This window comes from Tenrec ecaudatus, chromosome 5 (genome assembly GCF_050624435.1).
Source record: "Tenrec ecaudatus isolate mTenEca1 chromosome 5, mTenEca1.hap1, whole genome shotgun sequence".
NCBI classification, from domain to species: domain Eukaryota; kingdom Metazoa; phylum Chordata; class Mammalia; order Afrosoricida; family Tenrecidae; genus Tenrec; species Tenrec ecaudatus.
Window position 1 is genome coordinate 115,170,398 of NC_134534.1, and position 17,811 is coordinate 115,188,208.

Genomic DNA, 17,811 nt, shown 5'->3' on the forward strand with positions numbered 1-17,811 from the left:
GAGAAAAACAGGCTTTTCAGCAAATTTTACTGAACAAATGGATCTCTACATGTGTAAAAATACATAAAGAGGTTGGACCTCTACACCATATGCATAGATGAACTCAAAATGGATCACAGATATAAATTTAAGGGCTAACACCATTTTAAAATATAGAGGAAAAAAGATCTATTTCTATGCTTCTTAGAAGATGTTGATATATTTTATTGTGCCAACCTGGCCAATAAACATATGTGGGGTTAACTGAATGGCAGAGATATAAATGGCTCAGTGAGCCTCGCCTTTCTAGTTCTTGGGTCTCTTGCTTTCTGATGGTCGGACCAAGGTGCAGCTGCCTTAGCCAGTTCCCTGCTTCAGCTGGTAAGGCTCACTTCCTGTAAGACATCCCTGAGGAGAAGCCACATGGACCTACCCCAATGGAGCCCTGGTGCGGAGAAGCCATGTGGAGACCCCTGCCAGTGCTGAGATGCTTATACATGCACTGATTCGGCTTTCCTCCTGCAGTCGGCGTCATTGTGTGTGTTTTGTGAGATGGAAGAGGACTTTGTGATTGGTGTCGGACATATGGGTTAATGTTGGACTTGGGCAGCACTGGTTGGAATGTTTTCTTGATATGCATTTAACCTTTATATAAAGCTCTCTCTTATACATGAGTTTCTGTGGATTTGTTTCTCTAAACTACCCAGACTAACACAGATGTAGTATTCTTAGGTTTTCTAGGAAACATGACATTAGATTTGTCAATAGATTCACAGAGAAGGCATCAAAAGCGTAACCCAAGAGTAAAATAAAGATTTTTTTTAAAAATAAGAACTTTTGCACAACAATACAGTGAAAAGACCATTTAGACAAAGAGGGAAAACATGTGCATATCATATACCTGTTCTAGAACTGCAAATACATAAAGAATTCTTTGTAACTCAACAACAGAAAGAAAAACCAACCAATTTAAAAGTGGGAAAATGCAAAAGCAAACAAAATTTTAATGGCCAAAAGACAAGAAGAACCTTTCCCAAAGAATATACACAATGACCATTTAGACACAAAAAGAAGTCCAACATAGTTACCAAGAAATACACATCATAAACTGCAATGCAGGCACGTCACACTCAAAAGGATTAGTTCCTTATCAGAAAAACAAAGCATAACAAATGTTGGAGAGGATGTGGGGAAACTTACTCATTACTGGTGGAAAAGTAAAATTGTCCAGCCACCGTAGCGAACATTGCAGTGATTCCTCAAACACTTAAACATAGACTGGCTTATCATCTGGCCAAGAGTCAGGCAGCCAATTTGTGGTCTACATAACTTGCTGCCTTCAAAAAAAAACCCAAGGTCAATGCCAATGAGTTTATTCTGACTCATAGTGACCCTATAGGACAGGACACAGGTGCTCCTGAGGGCTTTAGAAACTCTAACTCTTTACAGGAATAGAAAGTCTTGTCTTTCTCCAACAGAATGGTTGGTGGTTTCAATCCGCTGACCTTGTGGTTAGCCCAACATATCCTGCTACATCGGCAACCAGGGCTCCTGAACTTGACACAGATTAACTCTCCTAGTTAAGCTTTAACCTAGTTTGGCTCATGGTCGTTCATATCTTTTCACCCAGTCTCTCAAAGGCTATAGTTATTCACTGGCCCTCCTGGCCAAGCCCCATGTGGGTTTTCATCACTAAAACCTCTCCTTTTTCCCACACTTAAGACACTAGAGATTTTAAAACTGACAAACAAAAGACTTCATATACTAACCAGGAGCTCCCACGCTGGGTAAACCCTTCCCTACAATTCCAGTTGTTCTTGCCTTTCCCCAGGTGCAACCTCCTGCATGGGCCTTGTGTCCAGTCTGTGCTATAATTTCCTCGTGCGAGTAAAGGTACATGCAAGTATAACAGTGTTCTGTTCTAATGTAAGTGAAATACCTCATAATTTGGTTTTCATTATTAATGCCTTTTATTATCATAACACTGTGAGTTAAAACCTGAGAATGATAACCTGCTGCAACATTGTACGTAATACATATTACTAATAATGTAAACAGACAAATATCAGGTTGTTAAAATAATTTCTCATAGCTCAAACACATCATAAATCATTGCATCCCTATATTTTCTGGCTATCTTGTGTCTTACTTTCTTCTACCATATCTGGCATCTCCAAATCCCTTGAATCACACTTAAGAAACTCAGCAAACTTATAACAGCAAGTCAAAAAGTATAGCTACAAAATCATAGAAACCTTTATTAAACAAAAATAGCAAAAAAATTAAATTTCATTTAAAAACCATTTACATCAAATAGCTTCTTTCATGTTCTGTGAATTTGACCTCAAAGGGAGCAAAGGGAGACAATAAAAGTTAGGCCCATATACTATATGGTTGATTACAAGGCAGTAAGTAATTAGTTTTTCATCTAAACATATTTCATTAAAATTACGATCTAGAACATACTTCTTCCACAAGCCCAATCTCCTGAACTTCAGCCACCAATTCAACATCCTAATGAAAAATCTTTTTAAAGGTTTCATCAGATTCATTCCTAAATCCTTTAAATAGTGGTCACTGAGATGCTTAATAGTTAAGGTGACAAGTAAATTTAGAATACATTTTGTTAAGCAAAAAATACTATCTCTGTAAACTTTTTTAAATCAGAGTTTTACTAACATTCCCAACTTTGATGGAGCAGAAAAAAACAAAAAAAAACATTTTACAAGGAAATGATAATATAGACCTAGTATTACATCCAATGGAACTTTTATTATATAATGAATAGTTGGGTTTAACTAAATGATTTGTATGTCATCCAATAGATTCCCTGGGAATATGGAATACATTTAATGTTCAACCTCAGCCTTCAGTGAAAAGAAGTTCTGTCACTTCTGGGGAAAGTGTAAGTGTATTTAACATAAGAAGCATTTTTCCTGAACCCTCCTCAAACACCAATAAAATGATAGAAAAGAGTAATTTCCTTTAAAAAAGAAAAGGACAAATTCACAAAGAAATGAGAGAGAAGGTGACAGCAAAGAAGGGAGATCAACAACATGTTGGAATAAGATAGACAGATGGTTGAAAGTAATGGAGCAGTGGGCAAAGTTACAACTTTTCTCACTTTGCTAAGCACCTGCAATAGGGAAGGGCAGTAACAAGAAAAATAGTGATTTGTATCACCACACTCAGAAAAATTTAGGAATTGGAGGTTCTGGCTATTGATAAAGAAATTATTTCAAGGTGGAAATGAAAAGAGAAGAACTACTTGGGTTACCCGATCCCTTCAGTATCATGATCACACAGACTGGTGTGCTTCTTCCATGTGGGTTTGTTGCTTCTCTTAACCCAAATTAACAAATACCATCAGTCTAACCCATGGCTTTATCTTACCCTCTTCCACTTGACAGTCTTCAAAATCGGTTCCCTTTGGTTCCACCCTCACTTTATAACAGTGATCTCATATGATATTTATCTTTTTATGATTGGCTAATTTCACTCAGCAATGATGTTCTCCAGGTCCATCTATGTCACACTGTGCTTGCCGGTTTTCACTGATCTTTTGTTACAAAACTAAAAACCAAACTCACTGCCATCGATGAGTCAATTCCACTCATAGAATAAAAAGTTGGAATGGAATCTCAAGTTTAAGATGGAATAAATTTCATCAATGTTTATTATCTTATTTGGATAGATGTATAGTTATTCATAGGATAATTTTCCTTTTTATAGGAAATAGATTCTACTTTCCAGTAAGTCACTGTTCACCACATATTGAGCACCACAAATGTGGCTCATCAATGGAGATGAGCTATACATATACCATATACACTAGGTTTCACACACTTAGTATGAAAAAAGAAGGATGCAAAGAAATATTTTTATATTATTACACATTGAAATAACACTTTAGAAATTTTGGCTAAATATACTGTACAATTATACTTACTTCTCTTTCCTTTCCAATATTACTACTGAAAATTTTACATCCCAATGTGGCTTGCGTTTTACTTCTATTGGATAACACTGCTCTGAAGTATTGGGGGTTGGGGGGAGTAGTCAGGGCAACAGGCTAGCAATTTGTTCTCAAACAGATTAAGAAAAAAAACCCCTTTTCACTATACTTAACAGCTTTTGTGTTAAGTTTATAATTGCGTCAAAAATACATAATGAAAAAGTTACATCTCTTGAAAATGCAAGGCGAGAAGCCATCAGAGAGAAAGAGGAATGGTAGCAGGAAAAGAAGTGACTGCTTGTCTAACAATGCAAGTCAATGAGCAGAGCAACAAGCTAGAGTAAAACTACACAGGGAAATGGGCTGAACTGATAATTCCTTACTACTAGGTTTATACTAGTAAGTGGTCAAAGAGTAACCAAGAGGAAGTTCTTAACTTTTTTTGTGTGCTATCATCCCCACCTCCCGCTTTTGAGAGTTTGGTGAAGTTTATGGACTCCTTTTCTCAATAATGTTTTTAAATATATAAAACAAGATGATTATAAAAATCATTTATATTGAAATGCAACTAGCAAAATGTTAAAAGCATAATTGTGACATGGAACCTTTTATGACTTCTTTAAAATGTACACTTAAAAAATAAAAACAGCCAAGGCTAGTGGTGAGCTTAAAATACATATAACTGTAACTGTAAAGTTCTAACAGACATAAATGACATTTCAGGATATCTATAGTAACTGTAATATGATAGAAAAATATCTGTCACTGGTGGAAAAGTCACAGGTACTACTAATACAACTATAACTTGTTATCCACATTCATAATCAACCTAGAAGTTACTGAAAATAAAGATGCAACTTTTATTCCATTCTAGTTCATACAAGTCCCAGTAGTGAGGTTATGAGTTGGGCTGCTAACCACAAGGTCTGCAGTTCGAAACCACCAACTGTTCCATGGGAGAAAGATGAGGCTTTCTACTTCTGTAAAGAGTTACAATCTCAGAAAACCCCAGGGGCAGCTCTACCCAGTACCATAGGGTCATTATGAAGTCCTTGTCATCTCTATGGCAGTGGGTTTGAATTTAAGGATACTTTGAATGCCTTAATCTTTGGGGGATCGTCCAGAGACGAGGTCTGAATTTAGAATACATAAATTAAAACTTAAAAGGAGGTTTCCTAAATATAAAGTGAAACAACTGTCAATCTTTATACTCATTTGCATTATTGCTTAGTAAGCACTCTGAAAAGTAGAGAATGTAGGTGATCCCTCTTAAAAAACCACATCTACAAAGATTGGGATCTTCATCAATGGTTTTTCGCACTTTAAACTGCAGACGGGTATATGCAACAATACATAGCAATGAATTAGCAATTCTGATGGCAAATCAATACCTAACACCCAAAATCACAAAAGTTCTAAACAGTTAAACTACTCTTGCACATATACACCAAACTATAATAGAGTACCTACTCAGAAGATATAAATAAATAATCAAATAGAGCAGTACATTCACAGCTTCAAACATATGTTACCAGAGGTTATTGAGGAGTCCATATGATGTGTCAACATTAACAAATAACACTTGTTTGAAATATGCATCCTAAACCTTAATGTACGCAATATGTTATTACTGACATTGTGCATTACTAGATTAAAGGTTATAAAAATTAAAATCAGTAAAAGAAGCATTCAAAATGTAAGAATGTTTTGTTATAAACTCATCCAAGAATCAATGTTAAATGAATCAAGACTGGGCCGAAACTTAGTATTGGTCACTCGGGCAGAAGGGATGGGACAAGAGGGAGTCATTGGTTAGAGAGGACCAGGTTTCTGTTCATGGTGGTAGAATAATCCAGGACAGGATAATGGACATGGTTCCACAATATTGTGTTCATCAAAGTCACTGAATGGTACATGTGAAAAGTACTGAATTGATTACAAATGTGTATGTGTATACACACACAGACACACATATTTACCATGATAAAAAAGAATCAGGAATATTATCACAATTAAGAACAAGACTGAAAACTTAATTATATGAATTCTGAAAATGTTCTTGGTTGTCAACATTTCATTGCCGTTCCTCTGCTTAACTGCTCAATGACCTGTAAGAGTTAGCAATAACTTAATAAGAGAATAACACAATCTCTTAATAGTTAGCAATAGCCCAATGAGAGAATAAAGCAAGATTATCCTACCTAGTTACTTTGCAGCTTGATTCAATCAAGTCATTTTCAAAGTCAAGAAGGTTAGAAGGCAGATTATATTCCAAGGGGGATGTCAGTCTTTTCAAACGCAATAAACCAACACAGAATTTTGCTCCCATCTCTTCCAATTCTCGAGTACTAATCTGTAAACTCTATAAACAAAGCATTATTACAATATAACTAAAAAGTTTATAGTCCTTTAACTACATCACATTAAAATTATAAGAGATTTATAACTATATTAATAAAATAGAAAGCTGTTTTGTATAAGACTGAACTTTGGCAAGAATAATTTCTTAACAAGGTAAAATTATTCAAAGAAGGAGCCCTGGTGGTATAGTGGTTACAGGATGAGCTGTGATCCACAAAGTTGGCAGTTTGAAATCACCAGTTTCAAACTGCATGAGAAGGACTGGGCTTTCTACTCCCATAAATAGTTACGGTTTTGGAAACCCACTGGGGTTGCTAGGAGTCAGCATGGACTCATGACAATGAGAGAAGTCACAAAAGAAATGACGTGCACTAAAAGGGATTTTTTTAAATGTCTACTCTCATTAAGTGTAATACCAGCTTTGGTCACTAACACTCTAGGAGGGAAGGAAAAAAAAGATGAACATTTTATGATTATGTTCCTCCTGGGGTTCATGGGCAAAACCATTTCAATCAGAGTCTGTTAGTAGGACAATATACTGCAGTCTACCACTTGGAATGATAAAAATAAGGCTCCAGAATATATACTTGGATATTACCTTATATATTTTTACTGCATGATAAAAGAGTAAGTGAAAAATAAGGCAACAAAGCTAATTTTGAATATTCACATTTCAAAAAAATAACTAAACAAATACGTAACTGAAATAAATAGCAGTAAATTAAGTTCCATGTCAATTGAGACTACAGCAAAAAGAATTTATTACAACCCCCTTATTCCTTTTTAAAGCAATAAACAGTAGGTTTTTGTTGTTATGTGCTGCTAGATTGATTTTCAACTTATAGAAACTTCTTGAGCTGTACTCCTTATAGGAACAGATGCTCAGGATTTTACTCCAGCAGAGTGTCCGGTTGGGTAGTTTGTAGAACGATGAACTTTTCAGTTAGGAGCCAAGAGCTTAGCCATTGTACAACCAGGGTAGCTTAAAAAACAATCTAAGTTAGTTTATGAAAAATTAAATGTTATCAAATACAACCATTAAAAAGGCTGTAAATCAAAATACAAGGGTAAGGGTCAAAAAGTATTGCCACTGACTTCCAGTACATATGTTCACAATTTATTCCAAACCAAACATGGATGGCTGCAAACAAGTAATCTCAGTAAAACACTTGTCTTAGTCTCATTAAGGTGCCTTCAAAAAATGGTGCAGTCGAAGCAGTATCTTCCAATGGGATCTGTTGGGCTAGTTAACTTCAAGGCAGAGAAGTCAGCTCAGGTTAAGGCAAGTGCGCTGAAATTCTGAAAGGGTAACCTTGATGTGTTTTCTAGAAGAATAGAGGGTGATTGTGGGGAGTTACTATGAAGAAATTTTAGGAAAATGTAAAGCTACATTGGTGAGGGGAAAAAATCCATAAATGTTACCCCAAGAAATTGGTTTCCATTATGAAAATGCACCTGCTTGTTTTTCACGGGCAGCAAGAGCTGTCCTACAGAAATTTAATTGGGAAACCTTACCAAACCCACACTACAGTCTGATCTTTCCCTTTCAGACTTCTTTTGTTTTCAAAACTCAAAAGATATTGACAAGGAACACAATGTTTGTCCCTTGGTGCCTAAACTGCTTTCTCGATGTGGTATACACTGAACAGTACAGAACTCTGCAGGGAAGGGTCAGAGTGATGGAAACAACGGCCCTCAGGAGTGTACACACCTAGATGGAGGATAGAGCAAGAAACTAGAGCTTCACGTTTTGCTGGAGGGTTTTTTTTTTTTTGTTTGCTTAATAAAGGTTTCTATGGTTTTGTAGCAATACTTTTGACTTACCTTAATAGTGCTTGTCAATTAATTTTCAGGAACAAATGGATCTCTATAGTAAGTAAAACCCTACTAACAAAGGTTGCGGAAAGAAAGCACACACAGCGAAGGAGTGCTACACCAGCTTTCCAATGATTAGACCAAAGACGCTCCTTGGGCACACAGAATACGAGCACTACCACATGAAACATAGATACTGCTATGCTTACCCTCCAAAAAGACCACTGGCCTTTGTCCACATGAAACATAGATACTGCTATGCTTACCCTCCAAAAAGACCACTGGCCTTTGTACACATGAAACATAGATACTGCTATGCCTACCCTCCAAAAAGACCACTGGCCTTTGTAATAACAATTTCTGTGTTTAAATGAAGACTTTGCAATGTCCCAAATATTCCAGGGGGTATTTTGCTTCTTTATTTAAAATGTTTAATAAGTGTTGCATGTTTCTGAACGAGGTTAGGAAATAAAAATAAGCCCTACCTACAGCCTAAAGTTCAGTAACGCTCTTGAAAATTAAAGAGAAGGGATTCTTAAAATATTATTAGGCTTATACAATCCAGTAGCATTAACTAGTTTTAAAAGTGTTTATTAAATCAATGTATGCTCAACTAAACCACATGGAAGAAATGAAAATTGGAGATCCATTTCGTTTTTTAAAGTTCATAGGTTTAAACAAATATAATTTACCTATTTTAATTTTTTTGGTCCTTTCATGACCACGCAAGTTATCAAAACACACATAGAATATTTTAAAAATACAATAAAAGTCTATCAGTGGAATCTACATACAATAAGAAAGCACTACAGATGATTTCAAGGTGCATTCATATCCCAACCTACCTGTCTACCTTGTTCATACACAAATACTGGCATGCTCTTTTGTCGTTCCCCAACCATACCCTCCCTGGTTTCATAAGGTATTTTCTTTTCATAACACTCTGATTTTGTATTGTTGTCACAAATTTGCAAAAGTGCTTATAAAAATTGTTCGGGGTGAGGTTGGCAAAAAAACACAGATCGTTCACATGTGATTTGTAAAATAACAAAAAATTAGGTACTTCCTGGCCCACTGACCAGAGGCTAATTTTTACAATGATGCTTTTGATCACCTTTTCCTAACCGCATACATTTCCTCTTTAGGAAATCATTTAATTCCAAAGAATGTGCTTCCAAAAATCATGTAGCACAAAGGTTTTTTCCCTAGGAGACACAAATTCTTACATAAAAGTGAGTCTCAACGTTTCTTTCTACCCACACATTTGTGGAATGTGAGGCCTTTGACAAAAGCTGTCCCCGAAGGTCATAAGGGCTGTGATTGGGAGGTAAGGGTGCTGCTGAGGCTGCATTTTCTCTGTCACCACTATCCTGCCCTTGGTAGACTAGAAGTCACTGTTCCACAGTAGTTGAAGAAGGCTCAAAAAGATAGCACATTTTCAACAATTATTAAACTTTCATCAATTTCAAATTTAAAAGCCAATCACTCAAAAAGTAAAATGTTCTAGTTAAACAGGGCCCTGAAAGTTTGAACATCACTTGCAAAAGCTATACAAATTTCTTCCAGTGTATTACAGTTTGGAAAAGTTGTTAGGCTCTCAACTAATAATTTTAAGCATTAATTATCAAATGTTTACATTTCTACCTACAAACCCATTAGGACATTTTTAACCCTTTCTAAATACAAAATTAACTATTTTTTAGTAATAATAAATCATTATTAGATTCAGTATCCTGTTCCCCTATAGCAAACATGCAAGCAAAACAAAACAAGTGTAATAATTAATATATAATCTAAAAATCTTTTAAGTAGCATAGCCAGAGAAATAAATATATCGTCAGGTTTACTAAAGTCTATTAAAGTCAAACTCATTGCCCGTGAGCTCCTTCAATGTTTAAAAATAAATACTCAAAATCAGTTTATAGGTTCAGAAGTAAAGTTTAAACTCTAGTTGTTCTACTGAAAGTCAATGATCAAGAAGAGTAGTTTTAGTGAACAACAACAAAAAAATGTAGTGATGGTATGTATTTTAAAAGCACACATAAAGAATACCTAAATGTATCAAACAAGCTGCTTTAAAAATAAATTTGTTTTTAAATGCACATATACTGGCATCTAGTATATAAAATGTTTAAAAATTCATTAATAATGCTCTATTTGCACATCTAATTATATACTCTATAGTAATTAAACATGTATAACAACATGCTTTCTAAAAATTATGCTCAAATGACCAAATATGCTCAAATGACCAAGAAGTCTCTAAGGACCTTAAGTAAGTTAATTTCACAAAGAAAACTGTTGGTTCTTCCTAAATGCTTCCTCCCCCCCGCCCCCGCCCCCCCCCACTACCATGATCCGAAGTCTACCTTGCAAGTCTGGATAGAGTAGAGGTTGTACACTGGTGCAGATAGGAGCTGGAGGCACAGGGAATCCAGGGTGGATGATACCTTCAGGACCAGGGGTGTAAGGGGCGATACTGGGAGGGTACAGGGTGAGTGGGTTGGAAAGAGGGAACCGATTACAAGGATCTACATGTGACCTCCTCCCTGGGGGACGGACAACAGAAAAGGAGGTGAAGGGAGATGCCGGATAGGGCAAGATATGACAAAATAATAATTTATAAATGATCAAGGGCTCATGAGGGAGGCGGGGAGCGTGGAGGGGTGGGGGGGAAGGACCTGATGCAAAGGCCTAACGCGGAGAACAGATGCTTTGAAAATGATTAGGGCAACGAATGTACAGATGTGCTTTATACAATTGATGTATGTATATGTATGGATTGTGATAAGAGTTGTATGAGTCCCTAATAAAATGTTTAAAAAAAAAGATGGCCTATGACTCAACTCTGTAACTGCAAATTATATATAACTCAACATTATAAATCTATCATTTATCACATACCTGAAACTATTATAATGCATACGGAAGGAAAATCAGGAGATGCTTTACCTTATATTTTCCCTGATCGCAGCCGCACAAAGTACTTTCCATGGTATAGCTTCTCTGCACGCCTATTTCCCTCCAGACTACAACTCGTGCTGTTGATTCTTTCGATTTCTCAACTACAAAACTACAGCTGCTCATACAAAATGCCGGGGCAATATGGCTCAATATTTTAGGCAAAGTCTGTGAAAAACAAACAAGAATAATACAATCAGTCAATAGGTGTTGGCTTGGTTTTTTGTTGGTGGTGTTGCTTTTGTTTTCTTCATTTTTAGAATAAAAACATGACGAGAGCAAGGCCATGTAGATGTTCCTGCTACAATCTCAGCTATTCATAACATTAAATGAGTCTCTTACTGAACAGAATTTTCTGCTGGAAATAGTTGGAACTGGTCCAAATCAAAGGGCTCAAACATAAGAACAGCGGTGAGGATGGCACAGGGCCCAGTAGGGTTTTCTTCTGCTAAACACAGGTTCGCGATGGATCAGAACTGACTTAATGGCACCTAACAACGACTCCCCAAAAATAGTTTGAAAATCAAGCTGCAGCTAGACTTTCAAGAGATTAACAGATCCAGTGGTATGGTTACACAATTAGAGGCAAAATAATAATCTATAAATTATCAAGGGCTCATGAGGGAGGGGGGAACGGGGATGGAGGGGGGAAAAAGAGGACCTGATGCAAAGGGCTTAAGTGGAAGCAAATGCTTTGAAAATGATTAGGGCAAAGGATGTACAGATGTGCTTTATGCAATTGATGTATGCATATGTATGGGTTGTGATAAGAGTTGTATGAGCCCCTAATAAAATGTTTTTTTAAAAAAAGAGGCATCTAGTATAGATAATACTATCTTGATATGGGAACAACATAAACATGTGAAACAGTCAAAAATATCAGTCAAGTGTTAACTACTCAAATTCTGCTAGTCTATATTGTGTTTCTGTGTGTGTGCGTACATATGCATGTGTGTGTGCACTATTAAGTCGGTTGTTGACTCACATTGGTAGCAAAAAGTTAAGGAAGAAATGTCTACTGCAGTGAGCTAGATACGACTTAGCAGACTATAAGCTTTGATCCAATCCACCCATACCCACACCCACCCCCCAGAGGGGAAGAGGAGGAAGAGTCATGGAACACCTATCAACATCCTGAAAATATACTTTGGAAAGAACTTCATCGCTATCTTTGACCTACAGCATTGTTTTGTTTCCCTTCACATCAAAATTCAGGGCATTAACATGATAGATAATAAGATAAAGGTATTCATGAAGAAATTCGAGAACAAGGACGTGTTAATTTCATGTTTTACAATGGGAAGAATATGCCCTGTATTTCACTTCCCATATCCATCCACTCAACATTCAATGTTTATTGAGCATGCAGTGGCAAAATGGCTAAGTGCTTGGTTGGAGGTTTATGTCCACAGCGAGGGGAGACCTGGCTCTCTACTTCTGCAAGGTCCCTTCCATTGAAAACCTGATGGAGCGCAGTTCTACTCGGACATGCATGTTGGCGCCGGAAGTAGGAATTAAATCTACAGACTGGTTTTGTGACGAATCCGATCACCAGCTGCACTGTAGTAGTGTTCCCAAAAAGTGAGCAAGCATACTTGCTAGTCATGTGGAGTTGATTATCTAGTATTTTAAAAAGGTATTCATTAAATAACAACACAGAAAGCTAGAATACAAATGTTAAAAATCCTGGCAAAAATATAGTATGGCTTTATCCCAGGGAGCTATGTTAATATCCCCTGAAGAGTGGGAATGAGGGAAACATGATCAAAAGCAGAATGACAAAGTAAAGGCCTGGTGGCAGCACGGTCCACACCGGGCAGCACGCTAACACGCTCCTGTCTGCTTTCTTACATTCTTTGAGTCTGAAACCAGTACTCTGTCATGAGGTCTGCTCCTTTGTTTTCTTCAATGACTGTGGGAAGACCTAGGAGAGTAAACTCACGAAGGTCAGTAGCTAAACAGTGGGCATTTTACACATATTCCTGGGCTCGGCTTTGACTTTCATTCTAGGCTTTGTTTCTCTTAAATGTACTGTCCCTTTCCCACAGTATTCCTGTTTTGGTGATGCGCATCTTCCCAAGTACCCCAGAGAAAGATGATGTGGGAGGGGAATTTCTTGAGACTTTCCATGTCTAAGAACATCCTTTTTCTACGTTCACAATTAATAGACAGGATGGGTACAAAATTATAGGTTGGAAAGTTCATCATTTGTCCAATAAGCTTTTTAAATTTTTCAGTGATGTTGTTGAAATATCTGATGCCCCTTTCATGGATAATCCTTTGTAGAAGAATATGAAAACTGAGAGAAACTTCTCCTGAGTGAAGTCAACAGTTTTCTTTTTTTAATTTTTTAAAAACATTTTAATAGTTTTCTTATGTACCATCAACAATCAATTTGGGAGAGAAGGCAGGCAAATGGGGGGGAAAAATTCCATCCACAATTATAATAAAATCTATAGTCATTCAGAATAAATCTAACAAAATACCAGCTCCAAAGTTTTTTTTCTTAACTTTATGAAAAATATAAAAACCAAAATGGATATAGATACGCAATGTTCTAGAAAGCAATACCAAATATAATAATGTTTTCAGATTTACTTGAACCCAATTTCAGAAAAGTTTATCCACAGACTAATTCTAAAATCCACAAGAAAGAATAATGGAAACAAGTCAAGGTAATTGTTTAAAGAAAAATTTACCTTAACAGATATCAATACCTGTAAGTACACAATAATTAAATAATGTGGTAGGCAAAGAGAAAGGAAAAACAGTAACTATAAAACCTGAGAGCCCCAAAACAAAGCTGAACACATAGAAACATGACAAATAGACAACTTTATAAAATTGGCAGAAATCTTACTCATTATTTGTATTTTACTCTTTATATTATTATTTTATCCATATCACCTTATCTCGAATTTGGTTTTTATTGTTTCTGTTGGGTTTCTGTGGGTTCCTGTGGGTTTGTGACCCACAAGCGGAGTAGATGCATAGTGATAATAACTGAAACAAGGGTTGATGGGGATGTGGGGTGGGGAGTGGGTGATAGGGAGGGAAAGGGAGTTTCTGGAGTGGGGAGAGAGCTCTAGAACTGACTATGATTGCACAACTCATTTTAAAGGCAATTTAACCATGCGGGATGGGAGGGATGTTCTAAAATTGATATGGTAATGATTGTAGAATTCTCCTTGATGTGATTGAATGACTGAACTATTGAAATGTATGCTATGTGAAGTATGGACCAATAAAACTGTTAAAAAATAAAATATCTGGATGGAAAACAAAAAAATAAAATTGGCAGAAGATGGACACACTAACAAATGGCACTTGATTACCCACAGAAAACAGAATTAGTTGGCTAAATCTCACACAAAAATAATTCTAAACAGATAAAAATTTTAATGGTAGAAGTCAACATCTCTAGAAGACACTTTTTTTTGTTTTTGTTTTTTTTTTTTAGAAGACACTTTTAAACGAGCATCTGAAGGACAATGATAAAATGGTAACATTTATTGAATCTGGGTAGTTTGCATATGCTCAATTAGTCCCTGTCATCCTACACATTTTTAAACTTCAGAACCTGATGGACTATTTGTAGTTACCCGGTATCCCGTGTCTTCCACGACATCACACGAAGTCGCATTGTCACTGGTGTGCCACACTGTCTCTTTGATGCTGCAGCCATACATAAATACATTTTTCTTTCGAGAGTGGCCATGATAATCACAATAAACCTTGAAGAGATAATGACAATCTTAAAAATTAAAGACATCAATTTACACATTACCATGATAAGCTCATTAGCAAACAGCCCACAAGCAGGTCTGTTCCAGAGCCCATTTTTAAAACACAATTATCTCTTAAGAAGTACAATAAATTAAAGAGTTCTGGAATGGATCTATGATTAATTCTAGAATAGCTACATCCTTTGAAAGTCCTGCATGCACCAAGGCAGGAGTTTATCTCTCTTTCTTTTGTAGCTATCATTCAACATTTAGAAAATAACATAGTTAGGGCTCAAAGTACAACTGTAGCCATCACTGCCCCCCAGATATTGTCAAAACATTTACCTTATTTCAAGAACACAAAAACATTTCTATGAGAAACACAAAAAGGCATGACTGAAACTAATTTTTCAAAGCACTTTAAAAATGAAAAACAAAGGGCAGACGTATCAATTTCATCTCTCTACAACCTTTTACAAACTTCCCAAAGGAAAGTTAGCTAATTTGAACATAAAGAGAACATTCTAAATACAAATCTGCTGAAACATAAGAAGCAGATAAAGTGTCTAGGATAGATTCACACCATGCCTAATACTACATTGCCCATGAGTTGCTTGGAAATTTAACAGCCTGAAGGCAGGCTGAAAGCTCAGGCTTATACTCCTAAACATTTGAGAATTTAAGATGTCGTGAGATAGTGTTGGTGTCAGTGCTGTTCAACCTGTGAAATTAGAAACCTAAATTTCACAGCCAAATGTTACCAGGAGATTAGCCAAAACCAAACCCATTGCCACCAAGTCAATTCCCCTTCGTAATGACACTGATAAAGGGGAACTGTCTCTGTGGGTTTCTAGGACTGTACATCTTTACAAGAGTAGAAAATATGGGTTTATGAGTTATTACATATTAAAACTGATGAAATAATAATATTGTATACAAGGGGGTACCCCCCAAGACCCCGGAATTGCACTGGACAAGCAAAGTGTTCTTAGTTTGCATTTTTCCCACTAGCGGAGCATCGAGCAACTCATGCTGAGCTAGTGTACCCAGTGGTGTCACCTCGGAAGGCTCACTCTGGTCACAGTAAATTCTTTCGTAAAGGCAGTTTCACTCGAAACCCTGTTTTTTGTGGTGGCCAAATTAAGAGAGCAGCCTGTGGCTGTGAAATTTTGTTTCCTGCTCTGAAAAAAATGCTGCAGAAACTGTTGTGATATTTACTATAGCTTCTAAGGACTGTACTATGGAAAGAACTTAAAAGTGTACAAGTGTTTTTTCTCATTTCAAAAAAGGTAAAAGGTCCCTCATTCTGGATGTCTGTCAACTTCCCAAAGGGACGAAAATGTTGACTTGTGGTGAATTTAGAGTTCGTTTCACCAATCAGACTGTTAATCCAGCTGAAGATTGTGTAACAGTGTGGGACAAAAAAAGGCTAGTTTGTGGCAGACAAGGGACTGGTTTTGCCAACATGACAATGCACCTGCTCACACGGCCATCTCAGTGTGGTAGTTTTTGATGAAGTAATAATATAGCTCTCTTGCCCCAGGACCTTATTCACCTGACCTCGTTCCGTGAAACTTATTTTTGTTTCCGTAACTGCAGAGGGACACAACAGGACAGCTACTTGACTACTTAAAAGAGGTCAAGAGAAACACGAGGGAGGAGCTGTCAGCCATCCAGACAGCTGAGAATGAAAACTGTTTCTAAAAATGGAATTGCAGATTTCACAAATGTATTGTCATGGAGAGTACTTTGAAGGCTATAAGGTTGCCTTGTAAAAATTCTAAATACAATAAGAGTTGTATGAGTCCCTAATAAAATGTAAAAAAAGAAAAGAGGAGAAAAAAATGATTAGGGCAAAGACTGTACAGATGTGCTTTAAACAATTGATGTATGTATATGTATGAACTGTGATAAGAGTTGTATGAGCCCCAATAAATTGTTAAAAAAAATCTAAATACATAGCTTTGGGGGAAAAAACGGGAATTTTTTGGAGGGTAACCTCCTTGTATAGGATTCTAAAGTGGGTGCTAATATGACACTCTAATTAAAACACAACCATTGGAAACAATTATTTGTAACTATTAGCTTTTATAACCAGAAACAAATACAAAGACGTTAATCAACAAAAACATTTATTTGAGCATGCAGAGTAAAAACATGTATGCCACTCACCAAGGGTAAACGCTTCACTGCAGCCAGGTACTGAAGCAGCCCCTTTGCATGGTAAATAGTTGGATGTAAATCTGGATTTGGACTTTGCCACTGTCTGTTCAAATCTTCTCCACTTAAAGAACAACGGTGGCTGCATATATAGAAAGATACAATGATAGAAACACACTGGTACCAATAAATCATTATGGAAGCTCCTGGTTTGATTTTATGATTCTATTCCATACTTTCAAAAAGGAATGGGTGGCGGGTGTGACTGAATGTATAATTTAGTGAGCATCTTGCTCTGGGCAAAACTTAATGTTATATACCTTCCACTATGGTAAGTATTCAGATGAACAGGTGGAATTTTCCAAACTATAGGAAAATTATCTCTCAATACAAGGGCTTTGTTACATTATAAGATATATTAATGGCTTTATTTTCCATTTGATTACACAATAATTGTGTGTCATGCAGTGGCACCTGTGAGATCCATACTGTCCTGGTCTTTAATGTTTTCTGCCTCTCATTTTTCTACTGTTCTGTATTAGTGGGAAATACTTACCGTATATACAAGTGTATAAGCCGAGTTCTTCAGCACATTTTTTATGCGGCTTTTGTGGAAAAATTAGGTGCCTAGGCTGATATTCGGGTCGGCTTATACTCGAGTTTATACGGAGTATTTGAGTTTTTCATCTCTAACCGGTTTTCATCATTGACAGTTTTTCATCTCTAACTTTACACAGGTGGTAGCTTTTGTAGGTTTTACTGTGTTAACAATGTATATCTTGATTGTTCAGCTATTACATCAAAATGGCCTATGAAAATCAGAACATAATAACATATAACATAAGTATAAACAGA

General features: G+C 36.5%; 1 protein-coding gene across 6 annotated transcripts in view; it reads right to left on the bottom strand.

Annotated features, from left to right (window-relative positions):
• AGTPBP1 (ATP/GTP binding carboxypeptidase 1) overlaps window positions 1-17,811 on the bottom strand; it is a 214,653-nt gene that overhangs the window by 55,212 nt on the left and 141,630 nt on the right. For 2 of the 6 annotated variants that reach the window (XM_075549854.1, XM_075549852.1), the window contains exons 22-25: window positions 16,969-17,098; window positions 14,674-14,805; window positions 11,063-11,239; window positions 6,136-6,296 (exon numbers count right to left, since the gene is read on the bottom strand). In XM_075549854.1, the coding sequence (XP_075405969.1) occupies window positions 6,136-6,296; window positions 11,063-11,239; window positions 14,674-14,805; window positions 16,969-17,098 (600 nt within the window). Of the gene's footprint in view, window positions 1-987; window positions 1,317-1,349; window positions 6,043-6,135; window positions 6,297-11,062; window positions 11,240-14,673; window positions 14,806-16,968; window positions 17,099-17,811 lie in introns of those variants that run through there. The other 4 variants (XM_075549853.1, XM_075549857.1, XM_075549856.1 and 1 more) reach the window with 3 other exon arrangements.